Genomic DNA, 16,498 nt, shown 5'->3' with positions numbered 1-16,498 from the left:
ATAGTAATTCTAAACTATAGAGAGTCCAAGAACTCTGTGTAGCCGTTCTTCTTTCTCTTTAGTTCGACAGAAGAATATCGAGAAGCTTTTCTTTCAAACCAAAACAAATTTTATTCTCACTATTGAAGTAGTCTGTATTTTTAGGCCAATGCGACATAAGGAAGGCTTTTTCCATCTACTTATTAAGGAAGACTGAGCAGTGGTGCCATTGATCACTGCAGGGTGCCGCCAGACGTCAACCATGATAAAGCTTTTCCTTCATCTTTGTTCTCAACCTCCACATACACACACTGAGTAACACAGTACCTCACATCCATCCTCACTCCCTCCAGCCATTTTTTTTGGTCTTGCATTTGCTTTGTCAGCATGACATCAGACTGGCAAATCAGCTCACATGCCCGTCGCTGGACAAATAGCAGCTCCTAGTGGGCAGACCTTCCACCTATGCGGGTATGAATCCTAAAATGAAGTAGGAATGTTTCTAATGCGTCATGTCACTATGGAACCACTAGTGGTTGAAACGTAGACCATTAGTCATTACCTGAATGAGGTGTGGCTGGGTTTATATCATTAAAAAGAGGAAAAATATGGCAAAATGTTTGCTTTCTGGACTTATAAACAGACATAATTTTTACTAGTTAACTGTGGCTGGCATATGTACTTTAGGATAGGAGTAAATAATCAAGTCTTAAATAAATAGCAAATTGTTAGCAATACTCATAAACTCTGAATGTTCCACTTATGTTTAATGTTTTCTTCTGGTGCTTTCTCTTCCTTCTGTCAGCCTAATCCATCCAATAAATTAGCTATCATCCACATCTTGGGGCTGCTGTCCAACTTGTTCACCACGCTTGACATCAGCAAGCAGGATGATGAATCAGGGGACGGCTCTGCTGTGCCTGTCAAAACATCCCCTCCCCCACCTGGACCCAACCCGGTCAGTGCTCCCCCACTGCTACCATCACCCAACAACAATGTAATATGAGTGAGAAGAATGAGTGTCACATTAAGTGCTGGCATCTGGTTGATGCAAAGCTATAGCCATGCATTCAAACATAGCCTCTGCCCTTATACAGTGGGGCAAATAAGTATTTAGTCAACCACCAATTGTGCAAGTTCTCCTACTTGAAAAGATTAGACAGGCCTGTAATTGTCAACATGGGTAAACCTCAACCATGAGAGACAGAATGTGGGGGAAAAAAACAGAAAAACACATTGTTTGATTTTTAAATAATTTATTTCCAAATTAAAGTGGAAAATAAGTATTTGGTCACCTACAAAAAAGCAGGATTTCTGGCTGTCAAAGAGATCTAACTTCTTCTAACAAGGTCTAAAGAGGCTCCACTCTGTTTTAACTCATAATCAGTATAAAAGACACCTGTCCACAAACTGAGTCAGTCACACTCCAAACTCCACCTTAGCCAAGACCAAAGAGCTGTCGAAGGACGCCAGAAACAAAATTGTAGACCTGCACCAGGCTGGGAAGACTGAATCTGCAATAGGTAAAACGCTTGGTGTAAAGAAATCAACCGTGGGAGCAATTATTAGAAAATGGAAGACATACAAGACCACTGATAATCTCCCTCGATCTGGGGCTCCATGCAAGAACTCACCCCATGGTGATAAAATGATAACAAGAACGGTGAGCAAAAATCCCAGAACCACACTGGGGGACCTAGTGAATGATCTACAGAGAGCTGGGACCACAGTAACAAAGGCTACTATCAGTAACACAATGCGCCTCCAGGGACTCAAATCCTGCACTGCCAGACATGTCCCCCTGCTGAGGAAAGAACACGTCCATGCCCGCCTGCGGTTCGCTAGAGAGCATTTGGATGATCCAGAAGAGGACTGGGAGAATGTGTTATGGTCTTGATGACACCAAAATAGAACTTTTTGGTAGAAACACAGGTTCTCGTGTTTGGAGGAGAAAGAATACTGAATTGCATCCGAGGAACACCATACCCACTGTGAAGCCTGGGGGTGGAAACATCATGCTTCGGGGCTGTTTTTCTGCAAAGGGACCAGGACGACTGATCTGTGTAAAGGAAAGAATGAATGGGGCCATGTATCGAGAGATTTTGAGTGAAAATCTCCTTCTATCAGCAAGGGCATTGAAGATGAGACGTGGCTGGGTCTTTCACCATGACAATGATCCCAAACACACAGCCAGGGCAACAAAGAAGTGGCTTCATAAGAAGCATTTCAAGGTCCTGAAGTGGCCTAGCCAGTCTCCAGATCTCAACCCCATAGAAAATTTGTGGAGGGAGTTGAAAGTCCGTGTTGCCCAACGACAGCCCCAAAATATCACTGATCTAGAGGAGATCTGCATGGAGGAATGGGCCAAAATACCAGCAGCAACAGTATATGAAAAGCTTGTGAAGAGTTACAGAAAACGTTTGGCCTCCGTCATTGCCAACAAAGGGTACATAACAAAGTATAGAGATGAACTTGAGCCTCTCAATAGCAAATATTTTCTCATATACAGTACTTTACAATTTTTTGGTTTAAAAAAAAAAACAAAAAAAAATCCTTTTATTTTTTTTGTTGCAGTTTGTAGTTGCCTTTAGTTTTTTTTTTTTTTTTTTTTTTTAATGAAAACGGGAAATTTGAAACGGTCTTCTTTTTTGTTGAAAATTAACATTTATTAAATAAAATAAAACTAAAACATTTTGTCTTTTTGTATTTCCAATTTTTATTTTGGCAACTATAATTCACCAGCTTTTTGTAGCAAAAACGGATGGAAATAAACATACATACATACATACACACATAAACATTGCCGTTACATAGTGAAGTAAAAACAATGCAAATGCAAGCTTCATAATTTTACCCTTGGTCAAAGGTTTGGAGACTTTTTGTCATTCAACTGTTTTGTGAAAAGTAAAAAATGTATGACTGCGGGTGTAAACTATTCAATCAATTCCTGACTTGTCAACACTAAAACATTCAACTGTTTATGGTGCCCCCCCAGGTGGTGGTGGTTTTGCAGCAAGTGTTTGCCCTCATACAGAACGTACTCAGCAAGTGGCTGAACGATTCACAAGTGGTGGAGGTTTGTCACATTTTTCCCCTCCCTCTGGAGTTTGGTATGATTGTTCCACACTTTATGAAATGGATTTCACGTGTGCTCCTTAGGCGGTTTGCGCCATTTTCGAGAAGTCTGTGAAGACCCTGCTGCACGACTTCGCCCCTATGGTGTCGCAGCTGAGCCAGATGCTAGGACAGATGTACAGCACCATCCCTCAAGCCTCGGCCCTCGACCTTACACGACAGGTACGCGGAAGACACTGAAGGTTCCAATACGTTACACCTGTAAAATGTGACTTTTTTTTTTTTCAATTTAAAACTGGTGATTTTTTAGAAATTTTCTTTTGTTAGGACACATTTCATCTAAAGTTATCTGTGATATTTTTATCCCTTCCCTTTGAATGATTTCCAATTCTTTGTCATGAAGAGAAAAGACAAGAACTTGAGGCAGAACATGGGTTGCCAGGGCAACTCTGCCAAGGAGTCTAACACGTGTGGTCGTTCCTAAAAATAACCAAATGACTGCGACTACATGTCTTTCAGGATCTCTCTGATCTTGGTTGTCTGATTGTGTTGTCCTTGTTTGCGTCCGTTTCAGCTGGTCCACATCTTTGCAAGCCAAACGGAGCACTTCCCGCCCATCAAGGCTCTGTTTGAGCTCGTTACCTCTGTAACGCTGTCCATCTTCCAGCAAGGTATGGATTGGTAATACTGTGAACTGCATCTCATCAGGAGATCTTCAAATGTGCTGCCTTTCAGTTTACACACTGCAAAGTAACAGTTGAAAGAAATTGATTTAGCTAAATTTTCAAACATTCCCAGCACAACTATTCAAATGTTTACCTAAATATTATACAGTGGTATGAAAAAATACCTGGACCTTTTGGAATGTCTCACATTTCTGCATAAAATCATTATCAAATGTGATCTGATCTTTGTCAAAACCACAAAGATGAAAAAACAGTGTCTGCTTTAACTAAAACCACCCAAACATTCTTAGGTTTTCTTTTTTTAATGAGGATAGCATGCAAACAATGACATTAGGGGGGAAATAAGTAAGTGAACCCTCTGCCTAAGGAGACTTAAAGAGCATATGACAGGAGAAAAAACTCTTAAATAGTATTATTATGTGAATTAGAATCATATTTTCGACTATATACAACAATTTAGCAAAGCGCAGATGACGAGAAATTAGTCTTTTAATCTGCCGGTTAGCCACGTCTACCGTTATAGGGCTCGCGCGTCCCCAGCAGGTGGATGACGTCAGCGGGAGACTGGGCTCATCGGTTATACTATTCAGCCCATTGAGGGGGAATTATTCAGAACGAGGAAAACGCGACGAAGAGAGCCGCAAAATGTCATTGTTTCAGTCTCTCTACTCCAATATTTTTACAGGATATTCTTTTTATCCAAGTATTTTCCCCAATAGCTAAATAAATGGCTTGAGAAGGACCAGTCAGCCCGTCAAGGGGGAACTATTCACAACGAGGAAAACGCGACGAAGAGAGCTGCAAAATTTCATTGTTTCTGTCTCTTTACTTCAATCTTTTTACAGGATATTCTTTTTATCCAAGTATTTTCCCCAATTGCTAAATAAATGGCATGGTCATGACAAATAACAGTCTTGTGCTAAATGGAATATGAAATAATAAAAATGCACTTATTCAGGACGACATGGCAAAATTACTCCATAATGGTCAAAACTGTCGACTTCACCTTTACTGTCGCACCTCCCGAACGATATTTTATGACACCTAAATCGGACATTTGTCATTTCCCTTCCCCCGCTTCGGAGAAAGTAAACAAACCAAGAGGCGTGACAGCTAGCCGACATGCTAACCCGAACCGAGTGATGTTTCAAAGCCTTCGAAGCGGAAAATCACACATACAGTGGGGAGAACAAGTATATGATACACTGCCAATGGGTTTTCCCATTGGCAGTGTATCAAATACTTGTTCTCCCCACTGTAACTCGCCCGGATTATTTGACATGCGACTGGGTTGTCGATTGTCCTTGTGGATCGGCAAACCGCCCGGCGGAGAGCAATTTACAGTACGGTCCCCGGAGGAGGGCAGCTGCAGCTGTCGTGCAGCTAACGTGCAGCTAATGTGCACGAGGAGAGCTTTTTACAAGCCTATCAATGATCGAACGTAAGTAGTCCTTTATTTAAAGAAAGTTTGTAGTGTTTACTTTGTAATCGCTGTATTAATATTTGACATAATACAAAACAAGATGTTTACTCACTTCCTCTTAAGTCCAATGGTCCCACAGTAGTAGGGCTTGGCCAACATCCACGGTGAATGGGAACCTTTTGAAACTCCAAAAAGGTGCACACGCCTCTCCCTCATAAAGCAAGAGTTTTCTGCTGGTGTGATGCGAAAAATAAACGTATTAATCCGCAAAATCAGCTGAATCCTTAGTCTTCATACACAACAGTAGGCTGTATACTGTAGTGAACAGGAGTCCTTCTCCCGTACACGTCACAGCGCCCTCCTCCTCAATGCAAGACCGAAGCCGGAAGTCACTCATTTTCATGGCGCGGGATTCAAAAAACTAAATAAATATAGCGATCGCTTCCACACACATCCAAGCGGTCCATATTAGAGATGTCCCGATCCGATATTTGGATCGGATCGGACGCCGATATGGGCAAAAAAATGTGCATCGGTATCGGATCGGCCGACACGGAAAAATTCCGATCCAGACTTCCGATCCAGTTTTTTTTTTTTTTTTATGCGGTCCGGGTTTTCCAGCGCACCGATATACATAATCCATTCCAGTTTTTGCTTCGGTTTCCCTAAAATCCGGTCTGCATTTTACGGCACTCCTTCAACACACTACATTACCGTCTCCCAATTTACCGAGACTTTATCGGTAAAAATGTCAGCTGTGTGGGATCATTTCACCTTAAAGGACGACAAAGACGAAGAGGCAGAGTGCAACATATGCCACAAAAACAATGGCTGCGTTATTGCCCACACTGTAAACTGCCTTTTTTTTAGTTACATCCTTTGCTGATCGTCAATATAAAAACATAGCACAACAAAGATAATTCACTGTATGAGAATAAATACATGGCGTCTCAAATAAACTTGATTTACTTCATTATTGTGTTATCATTCAATATGTTTTCATGAGCGCCATTTTGTCCAGTGACGTCAGATTGAAACAACTTGGAAGTCGGAGTAGTTATTTTTTCTCCGACTTCGCGACTTGGACCTCCCAGTTCGAGTGGCGTTCCAATGATATTTTCCTAGTCGGAGGCCGGAAAAGTCTGACATCATCTTTGTTGTGCTAGGATTTCATATTGAGGATCAGCAAAGGATGGAACTAAAAAAAAGGCAGTTTACAGTGTGGGCTATAACGCAGCCGTCGTTTTTCTTCTACTATTTGATCGCTTATAGGAAGGCAGGTTCGCTGGAGGTCAAAATGTCTTTGGATGGCCAAAATAAAAAAACACCTCGTCGCGATCAGCCATGATTGTTGTTTATATTTGCGTGGAACGCTTTGAGGTCGGAACTGGTACCATCCGAGTGGGATAAATCCGACTTCCCACTTCTCTGGAATGCAGCATAAACATCATGGTTGTCTAATAGAGATCATATGTATATAGAACTAGATGCAATATGACAGACTCGACGCCGTTGCCAACACATGCATTGAAAACTACGTGCGTTAGTAAACAGCCGCCATCTTAAAGCAGGAGACTTCCCTTGTAGGCTGTTGTAGTGAACCTTCCAAGCGAACCAAATTAACTTTTTATCTAAAATAATCCTAAATCGGCAAAATCTTGACTTGAATCTATCTTCAAAACAGTTTTAAAACTTTCACTTGTCAAAAGTAGACAGAAGGGAAATTATGGAATAACGGGAGCAATTTTAACAACTTTAACAGTTGATTCGCAAAATTAAATTAATTGAATGTAGTTTAAAGCTGCTGATACAGAATGGGGACTTGAGTATTTTATTTACCGTTTTAAAATGTTAACTTGATACTGAAATAGTCGTTTATTTAAACCTGAGAGGCTTTTTATACAATTTTTGTAACTAATGCACAAAACATTAAAAGCATCTAATAGCTTGGGAAGTTTGTGGGATTTTCCACTGACAGTTTACAATATTATTTGCACGTTTTACTGACTGACTATGCCATTTCTGTTTGTTGTTTAGAATGTTTTGTGTTTGTCACTTGTGTGTTATTCAAACTCACCTAATTCAGCTGGCTAGTTGTTATCAAGAGTACTAAAACCCTTTTCAACATGAGTCTGACAACTAAGTAAGGAGGCTAAATAACTTTAAATTTTAATACATGCTCAGATAGGCCGGTATCGGTATCGGCCAGTATCGGTATCGGATCGGAAGTGCAAAACAATATCAGTATCTGATCGGAAGTGCAAAAACCTGGATCGGGACATCCCTATTACACATAACGTCATGTGTGGAGGAAAAATGGAACAGCTCACCAACATCAACACCTCATCCCCACCGTGAAGCATGGTGGAGGTAGCATCATGATTTGGGGCTGTTTTGTTGCCTCAGGACCTGGACAACTTGCAATGATTAATGGAAGAATGAATTAAAAAGTTTATCAAAATGTTTTGCTGGAAAACCTGAGGCCTTCTGTCAGACAGTTGAAGCTAAAAAGAAGATGGATGCTGGAAGAAGACAATGATCCAAAACACAGAAGTAAATCAACTGTATAATGGTTTCAGAAGAACAAAATACACGTTCTGGAGTCGCCAAGTCAAAGTCCAGACTTGAACCCCATTGAGATGCTGTGGCATGACTTAAAGACACCGATTCATGCCAGACATCCCAGGCCTCAGACTGAACTACAGCAGTTATGTAAAGAAAAATGGGCCAAGATTAGCCCTGATCGATGTGCCAGACTGATCTGCAGCTACAGGAAGCGACTGGTTAAGTTATTGCTGCCAAGTGGGGGGCACAAAATATTAAATGTGATGGTTCACTTATTTTTTCCCCCTTCTGTCATTGTTTGCATACTTTCCTAATCAAAATATGAAAACCTACAAATGTTTAGGTGGTTTTAGTTAAACCAGACAGTTTTTTCATCTGTGTGATTTTGACAAAGATCAGATCACGTTTGATGGTGATTTTATGCAGAAATGTAAGAAATTCCAAAAGGTTCAGATACTTTTTCATACCACTGTATATGACCATGTGAAAATATCAAAGAAGTCTGGGAGACACAACACTCGTTACAAGTCCACAGCATATTGATCAAATGCAAGAGTTGGAGTGAAAAATTCTGCCTTCACCAAGGTAATTATTCTGTTTTTCATGATACTGGCCGTGTTTCTATTGCCCCTGGTAATTTGCAAAACCAAATTTTCAGCAAGAATTTTTAAAAACACTCAAATATCTCAAAAATGTTTTTACATTTTTATGCAGAGGGGTTTCAGATGTTCCAGTATTAAAATTTACTGCAAGAGTAAAATGGAAATGCGTTATTTAAAATTACATGCTACAGGAGGTGACATACCCAGTCACAAGATCACATCTCCAAGGGGCAACACATTTTGGGTGTCCCGTTTCCTTCAGTGCAATCTTCAAGGAAGACCCTTAACGAGAGTAATGAGGCTTGAAAAAAAACAACCTTCAATCAAAACACGTTTAAGTCGCACTCTGGCAAAATTTTTGAAAGAAAGCATTAATTTCGCGAAAAACTGACTGAAGCCTGAAGCACAGTCTAATCAGGTTTACCTTAACACAAAGTAAAAGTTTAGCAAATGCCGTAAATACAAATGCAATGTATGACCTGTCTCTTCCTAATACTTTAATTTAAGGCATTTTTTGTCCTACTCTTTGGAGGACAAAATGTTATAGGGGATAATAAGTTTCTATTTGGAAATGTGTGTTTAACTTTTATATAAAAGATGATAGTAGCAAAGGTTTTTTTTTAAGAAAAGTTGAAATCATAGAACAGCAAACCACATTTCTGAGCTCATTTCATAGCTAAGAAAGGCTCCTAAGTGAATAATTACATTTTATATTTTCTGGGAAAACCCCCACATTAATCCAACAAATAGTTGGACTAATATTGTAATCGTTGGCTACTACACTACAAGTACAGATTTGAAAATGTTGCCACTTAAATCAAATATTCCTTTTAACTCAGCATCTTTTATCTTGGTGAATGCAGAATTTATGATACAAACGATCTCATGGGTAGAGTGGTGATGTATTTAATGTTGTGTCCATTGACTACAGTTTAGCTTGAAAATCCATTTTTCGGGAACTGACTCTCGGGTCACACATTCAATACAAAAAAAGGACACTGACATCTGCCTCTCCTGCTTCCCTTTTATGTTGCCTCCTTCCGCCCCTTACCAAGCTCTTCTGCCTCTTTGCTTCTGACTGCTTGCGTAATGGCTACCTCACCCACTAGCCCCCGCCTCTTAAACTCTTTGCTTTCCGAGCAGGTGCCCTTCTTCAGTAAGACAGGATGCATTTTCGCTTATTCATATGGCTGCCTGTAAAAACAGGTTACGGCACTACTAGCGCTGAGTGGCGACCCTCTGAATAAGCTCTGTGTGAGAGAGTGCGTTTGCGTGCACTTCTGATTAAAGGGCTAGGAGGGTGTCTTGAGGTGTTGAGCCTAAAACTTGTTTGGAGTGTGGGAACAGCTAAAGCTGGGCGCTCACTACAGACGTTTGTGTTTGCAACATCAATTCTGAATCATCAGCATCAGGCCTTTCAAAAGCTTGTCGACCAGAATCATGTCCTGAAATGTCCATTTTTGTTTTGATATACCGTAATTGTAATTGGTAGTTTTGTTTGAAAAGAAATGTCTCGTGGTTGGTGTCCAGCAACATAAGGGAGGTGGTGTTATATGAACCTTTCTTTAGACTATTCAATGATTTCACACTGAGGGTTCATCTTTGGAGCAAAAGGGCATCTGGTGAGCCGGGTTTGAATGCTTTGCCCTGAAACACAAGCATTGTCAGGCAGTGTATTTTGAATATGTCCACCTCGCTTTAACCAAAACCCCATTTTACAGACGGTGTGATGCGGAATTTGATACTACCTCAGAACTACCTAATAAAGTGCCATTGAAATTTATTTTATTCCACCCAAAAAGTTGACATTTGTCAGCACATTAAGTAGATGTTATGTGCTTAAATACATTTTAAAAGAATTATAATAGAAAATGCTTAATAATGTGACTGAAATCATTTTCAGTAGAAATTTTAATCCACAACAAGCACTTATATAACACTAAAGGCTACCCTCTACTAGCTTTGCTCTACTAACTTTTAACCTACAGGCAACACAGGCACCAATAAATCCATGTGCTGTTCACACTTGTCCTCTACTGACAAATTCCTTATCTCCAGAAGGGTGCCTTCAACTGGCTAACTCTTAACTATATTTCTGCAGTTAATGAATCAGCCCTGATACAAAAACAATAAAAAAACAAAAAAATCAAAAGTCGAGAGATACTGGCCCATGCTGCCTAGCTAACCAAGTTTCAAAACGATCAGTTCATGAATGACTGAGAAGTAGAACTTCAAAGTTTGTGTCCACATGAGTGGTGTCTTGACAGGCCTTCAGCCTTTAATGGTAATGTGAACAATAATTTGTAACAAATGCAAAATGCTCAATAAATGATTCATTTAAAAAAAACTCAAAACATTACTGTACTGAACCACATATTAAACATTGTCATTAGCAGGGCAATGTATGTGGCATTCCAAAATCACATACTGTACCGTACATCAAATTGTAATACGGAGAAAAAAACGCCAGAAAGACCAATTGCCTTTTTTCCCCCCACGGTGATCTAAAACCAGTGCATCCAGCTTAATTTATGTTGTTATTCAGATGTATAATAATTGTTAAGGGTTTAAAAAAATGTCTGGAGGAACACTTTAAAGAAACACTTGGTAGCTTTTCAGTTTTGGTTGATTTTAGCGATGCCGGTAGAAAAAAAGTGGTAGTGTTTTGCTTTAAAGCGGAAGTTTAGGATTTTTCACATTAGGCTTAATATTCGAGTTAGCAGGGGTTTAGTTAGTTGGTGGAGTTGATTTCAATAAAGTGCTAAGCGCACTGAGTGCCCTGGACAAGATCTTCTGTACGATCCGACTAGAACCTGGACAACGCGCCTGCACCGGGCAACACTTTCAAGTCTGGATTTATGGAGGATAGCTGGGGAAAATGGCGGCCACTGTGTCTGATCACACTCGAAGTTGAAGACATCGAGGATGTGTATCTTTTCGTTGTGCTGCTGGCTGCGATTCTTCTGCAGGGGCTTGGAGCCCACTTGATTCATCGGATCATCATGAAAGTGCTGGAAAGCCAAAAGAGGTCAGTGGAATTGGCCACTACTGCAGCCAGCGCTATCGCTGGAGTGCACGCCAGCCTCAACAAGGCATATGATGATGACATATTCCAGGTGAAGAATGACCTAGCGGCATCTAACACTGCCACAACCAGAATGGTAATGAAAATTACTACGGAGCTGCGCAACTTGAAGATGAATGTTCGTCGGAATGCAGCAAGGAATGAAAACCGCGGCGAGGATTAAATCGACGAAAGGGGGTGGCGGACACGGCCTACCATCGGTCCTCAGCTATTCCATATCTTCTGGATCAAATCAACAGATTGAAATAACATCTGAATTATGAACTAATCTACTGGATTTAATCAACATAACGAGCACATTGCCGCGATCGACAAGGGCTATTGGGAAAATGAACAATCAAAGGGAGGGGGGGAAAAAAAACAAAGAAAACTTGTAATGACTACACAATCTGAAATGTCAAAAATTGTTATTCGATAATTTCTGCGTCCAATAGTATACTGGGGGCGGGATTCAATAAGCTTCGGCTTCTTCCGTCTGCCCTTTTCTTTTTGGGTTGAACTAAATGTAAACACATATGAATGCTGTACTGTATGTTTGTTTGGATTTGTCATGCCTGAAAGGAAAAGAAAGAAAAAGAAATTTCGTTTCGTTTGCAAGTCAATGGCCCCATCTTAGCATGCCAACAAAAAACACCATATGCACACATGAAAATCATCGATGACCCATGCAATCGATAGTGTTGGCTATGTTTTCAGGATAAAGTTATTAAAACTTACCGATTGCATGTCAATAATTGCAGCATAAACAGCAACATTTGTAATCCAGAAGCTCTGCAGAAGTGCAGGGCGGAGTGATATTACATCAGGTTTTTTTCACCGCTGATTTTTCATGTCGTAGCCAGCAGCAAGTGACCAGTTTATATTTTTCCTCGTTCTTCAAAAGGACTTTGTGGAAACTTTCCTTTTCCTATTTCTTCTGTATGTTTCCACAGCCTCTAAATGCACATTTTGCCATGTTGCCGGCAGTCAGTTAACTCAGCAGACTGATGCTGCATTCGAGGAACGTGGTAAGTCTGAGTTTCCAACCTCTGATCTGGAAAAATATCATTAGTATGCTGCCACTATTTGATCGCTTATGAGAAGTTAGGTTTGCTGGAGGTCAGAATGTCTTTTGAAGGCAAAAAAAAAAAATATATATGTATATATAATAACTTGTAGCAATTAGCCATCTTTGCTCTTTACATTCGCTTAGAATGCGTTAAGGTACTAGTACCCTCCGAGCGGGATAAGTCCGACTTCCCACCTTCCTCGAATGCAGCGTGAGAACGAGTGGCCGAAGCACTCCTCTTTATTGAGGTCATATTATGCATCTAAAAAAATAGTCCTGCAGAATGGAATAAATTATGGCAGTTTGGTGTGACATTGTTTTGGCCGCATGAGTGTTTTAAAACAATGACCCGTGTTTTGAATTCATTATTCGACTATGTTGGATCTGTTCGTATGTCTGTATCATTTTTTTTAGTGGCATGCTATAATGGTGCCATTGGCTCGCGCTAGCTTAGCCACTCCGGAGCCCTGAAACTCACAAATAACTTGCAGACGAAACAGAATTTGTTGAAATCAACTCCACCAACTAACTAAACCCCTGCTAACTCGAAGGTTAAGCCTAATGTCAAAAATCCTGAACTTCCGCTTTAAGGAAGACTGTGTTTCCCATGAGGACCAGCACTGCGTTTCCATGAGGACCAGCGCACACCCGCAGTGTCGTAAAATCATCAATCAATCAAAAATCAATCTCCCGGTTGCCTGCAGATGGATTGAACAACATTTCTGTTTCCAGCAGCTGTGTGAATGATGAATAGTAATAAGGTAATGAATCCAGTTGTCGCTAAACAATAGCATATGACGGTTAGCAACCTTGTGGCTTAGTGTGGCTAATCCCCCCCACCCGAACTCTTCAGCGCTGAGCAAGTTCAGTTGAGTTGGGGGCGTCACGCCAGCGAGTAAAAGCCGGGCCAATGTTTATTCTGTATATCCTGGTAGCCTGCCTGTTTTTTCCCTCCCCAAACAAAACTTTTTGTCAATGTTAAAGATGATACATCATATTGCTGCTCATGTCCTGGCTGGTGTTTCAGGGTGAAGCAAGTAAGCAAGCAGGTGTTTGGGTGCCCTTTCCTCCAAAACGTCACAGTAGCAGAGGTGCCTCCTGGGTTCCCACTCCAAAGCCACTTTTCTTTATTAGGTTTCTTCTGTTTCTTGGTTACTTCTTTCTTTGTTGTCGACAAACAGACCCATGTCTCCGTCTCCTGCCTATTTTCTTTCTCCCTCCAAGAGTCTGCCAACGCTTCACATGCCCCTCTTTCAAAAATGCCCCCCAACCCACCCCCTCTTTGTTCCTTACTCACGTGTGAATTATTTCAATGAAATACTTTTGAGTTCTCTTTTGAGTTCCACATGACTGTTGAATTTGTTCCGTTGCTGTTTGTATATTATTCTTATTCTCTTTTGATTTCTTAAGTTTCATCTTTATTATATTTTAGGACCCAGGGATCATCCTGATATTGTTGATTCATTTATGCAACTCCAAGCTCAGGTGTGTTTTTGGTTCCTTATTTCACTCACTTTGGGTTTCTCTCTTCCTCTTTTCTAATTCCTCTCTTTCTTCCTGTCCTTTTCCTGTCTTCTTCTTGCCTTGTTTAACCAACCTTAGAACGTCCCGTTGCATAGGTGAAGCTTTGGAATGACATTTTCTCCTCAGACGTTCAGCTTTCTAACAGTCACCTAAAATTTGACTTCAGCACGTGGGTTGATTAGAATATAAACATTAGGGAGGGAATCTCGTAAACCCAAAATAATTCAATAAAAATTTCAACATTTTGACACCCTGAATGTGTGTACCGTAAGTGACGGAAACAGATTGACAAGCACGGACCTAACTTTCAATATAAGGAAAAGTAAACATTTCGAGCAATGTGACTGACGTGCATTCTGGTAAGATAGGTGACCCACTAAATATGTGCATTTAGTCCCATCTAAAGTCTTGCGTTATGTGGCACTTTGGTGAAATTTCTACCAGTGTTAACAGGCATGTGCCGGTATGATATTCTGACTATATGATAACCTTAAGCTGAAGTATCTCGTTTTCACGGTATGATGGTATTGTAATTACAGCTCTAAAATGTGTTACTCTAAGATATCTGGGTTTTGAAAAAAAAAATAATTTGAAAACTTTTTCCATTGAACAGGATTTTTATTTTCATATTTATATTAAAATATTAGCAAATTGGAACATAAGTTTAATGTTAATTCAAATAAAATTAAAAAATAACAAAATAGTCTAAATAAAATTAAAATAAATGCAGTCCTTTAGGAGAGCCTAAAACCACAGCCACAGTTCAACATTATTACCATCAGAACAAAAATAATTTTCCATAAAAAGCACATGTGTATGACTGGTATCATGTTTACATTATACACACATTCTCTTTAAACAGTTGCCAGAGAGAAAAAAACACCACCACTGCTAAACACGCTGGAGTTCACTCTTGTACATAGTGGGAAACGTTCATGACAGTGTTTACTGACATTTAATTTTGTATAAATGCGAAATCATATTGGAGGTATTGCCTCCTCGGCAGCCACCCACCGCAAACATGTTTTACATGTCGGTTGGCCCTCTTTCTCTAAGCCGCAGCCGTTTGTAACTTTTCTGTAGCCGAAGTATTCCCATACCAGAGATTTTGTTTTCTTCGATGAGGGGGAAAAAGTTCAGGAGTTACAGCTCCTCCAGCTATCGTGTAGCACAGCTGACTCACTGACACTGAGCGAGAAATGAGAATAGTCGGCCAAGGGCGCAGGTTTGCATAGGGACGGTAGGGACATGACACTACCAACTTTTCACGATGCTCAAATTGTCCCCACCAACTTTTAAGCGACCTTATTTGAATTTTACAATGAATTGAGCTATAAAGGTAATTTAGATTGTCTCCCATGTGTTGTTAGGATAGAATTCACCCCCCATTATTAAGTGACTTAATTTTGTTATGTTCAGACTTATGTTCACCCCTTTTCAATTGCTGAATGTGCCTGTCCATTTTTTTCCCCCTCAACACACGTTTGATTGGCTGATGGCTAGAACCCCCACTTTCACACAATCCCGACAGAAATACATGTCAATATGCCGCCTCCTCCGCCCACTTTGAAGAGGAGGCATATTAGAACGTTTTTTTTTTCGGCCAGCAGCAGCAGCCGCTGTAAGTAATGTAAAAATATGTCAATGTTGTGGAGGTGGGGAACATGCCACTAATTTTGCTACTGAAAGTCCGACCTGCATCCGAGTTAGCATAACATTAAACTGTGTGAACTTGCTAACTTGTGAAACTCGAGTAGAAAACTGCTTAGAGGTGTCTTCCTGTATGTTTTCTACTGTCAACTTTAATTCAACTGTGCATTTTGTGCATTTATTCATTAATCAAAATGTATTTATTTTCAACTTCATTTAAAAAAAAAGTAAATTTACAGCCTATGCACATTTTTAACCCCCCCCCCCCCAAAAAAAAATACAACAACAAAAAAACACAAAAACACAACCACTGTACATTTCCTTGAAATGAAGGAAGCATTTTGAAAAATGACTTTCTCCTTTTTTTATTTTATGTAGTAACCAGCTGTTTTTGAGAAATGTATCAAATCTGTTTGGTCTCATAAATGTCCTGTCTCCAGCAAAAAGTGTACATGCAGGTTATGCTTTAATAGCGTCCCTACCAATGTTGAGACTAAACCTACGCCCTTGGTGTCGGCAGTCGTGTTAGATGTGTCACAGCCAAACAGGTGATAATCGACAGCGTAACGTCACTGCCATGTTGAATACGTCAGAACAGTATTGAGTGAAAATACTGTGAGGGGCTTGCAGCGAATGATTGCTGCCAGACCTCCAAGTCAAAATGGATTGAGCGTCTTTCGCTGTCAGTGGCTATCTAAAGAATAGATTTGTTTCACCAAGGTGACTGATTAGTCTCTGAGCATTGTCTTTCTTATGTCATTCCACTCCATAGCCAATCAGAGCCCCAAAAGAATTAATATTCAACTCTAATATTAATCATTTCAGACAAATTGGCTGATGGCTTATCTGTTTTCTTTCAAT

The 16,498-nt window shown here is 40.2% G+C and overlaps 1 protein-coding gene across 4 annotated transcripts in view; it reads left to right on the top strand.

Annotated features, from left to right (window-relative positions):
- The window catches only part of LOC130919063 (importin-13), a 49,757-nt gene that overhangs the window by 25,198 nt on the left and 8,061 nt on the right, over nt 1-16,498 (top strand). For 2 of the 4 annotated variants that reach the window (XM_057841460.1, XM_057841461.1), the window contains 5 exons: nt 785-937; nt 2,975-3,055; nt 3,139-3,276; nt 3,629-3,725; nt 13,896-13,948. In XM_057841460.1, coding sequence (XP_057697443.1) covers nt 785-937; nt 2,975-3,055; nt 3,139-3,276; nt 3,629-3,725; nt 13,896-13,948 — 522 coding nt within the window. Of the gene's footprint in view, nt 1-784; nt 938-2,974; nt 3,056-3,138; nt 3,277-3,628; nt 3,726-12,347; nt 12,535-13,895; nt 13,949-16,498 lie in introns of those variants that run through there. The other 2 variants (XM_057841462.1, XR_009063881.1) reach the window with 2 other exon arrangements.

The sequence above is a fragment of the Corythoichthys intestinalis genome, chromosome 7 (assembly GCF_030265065.1).
Source record: "Corythoichthys intestinalis isolate RoL2023-P3 chromosome 7, ASM3026506v1, whole genome shotgun sequence".
NCBI lineage: Eukaryota > Metazoa > Chordata > Actinopteri > Syngnathiformes > Syngnathidae > Corythoichthys > Corythoichthys intestinalis.
This window is presented reverse-complemented; position numbering and strand designations above follow the sequence as displayed.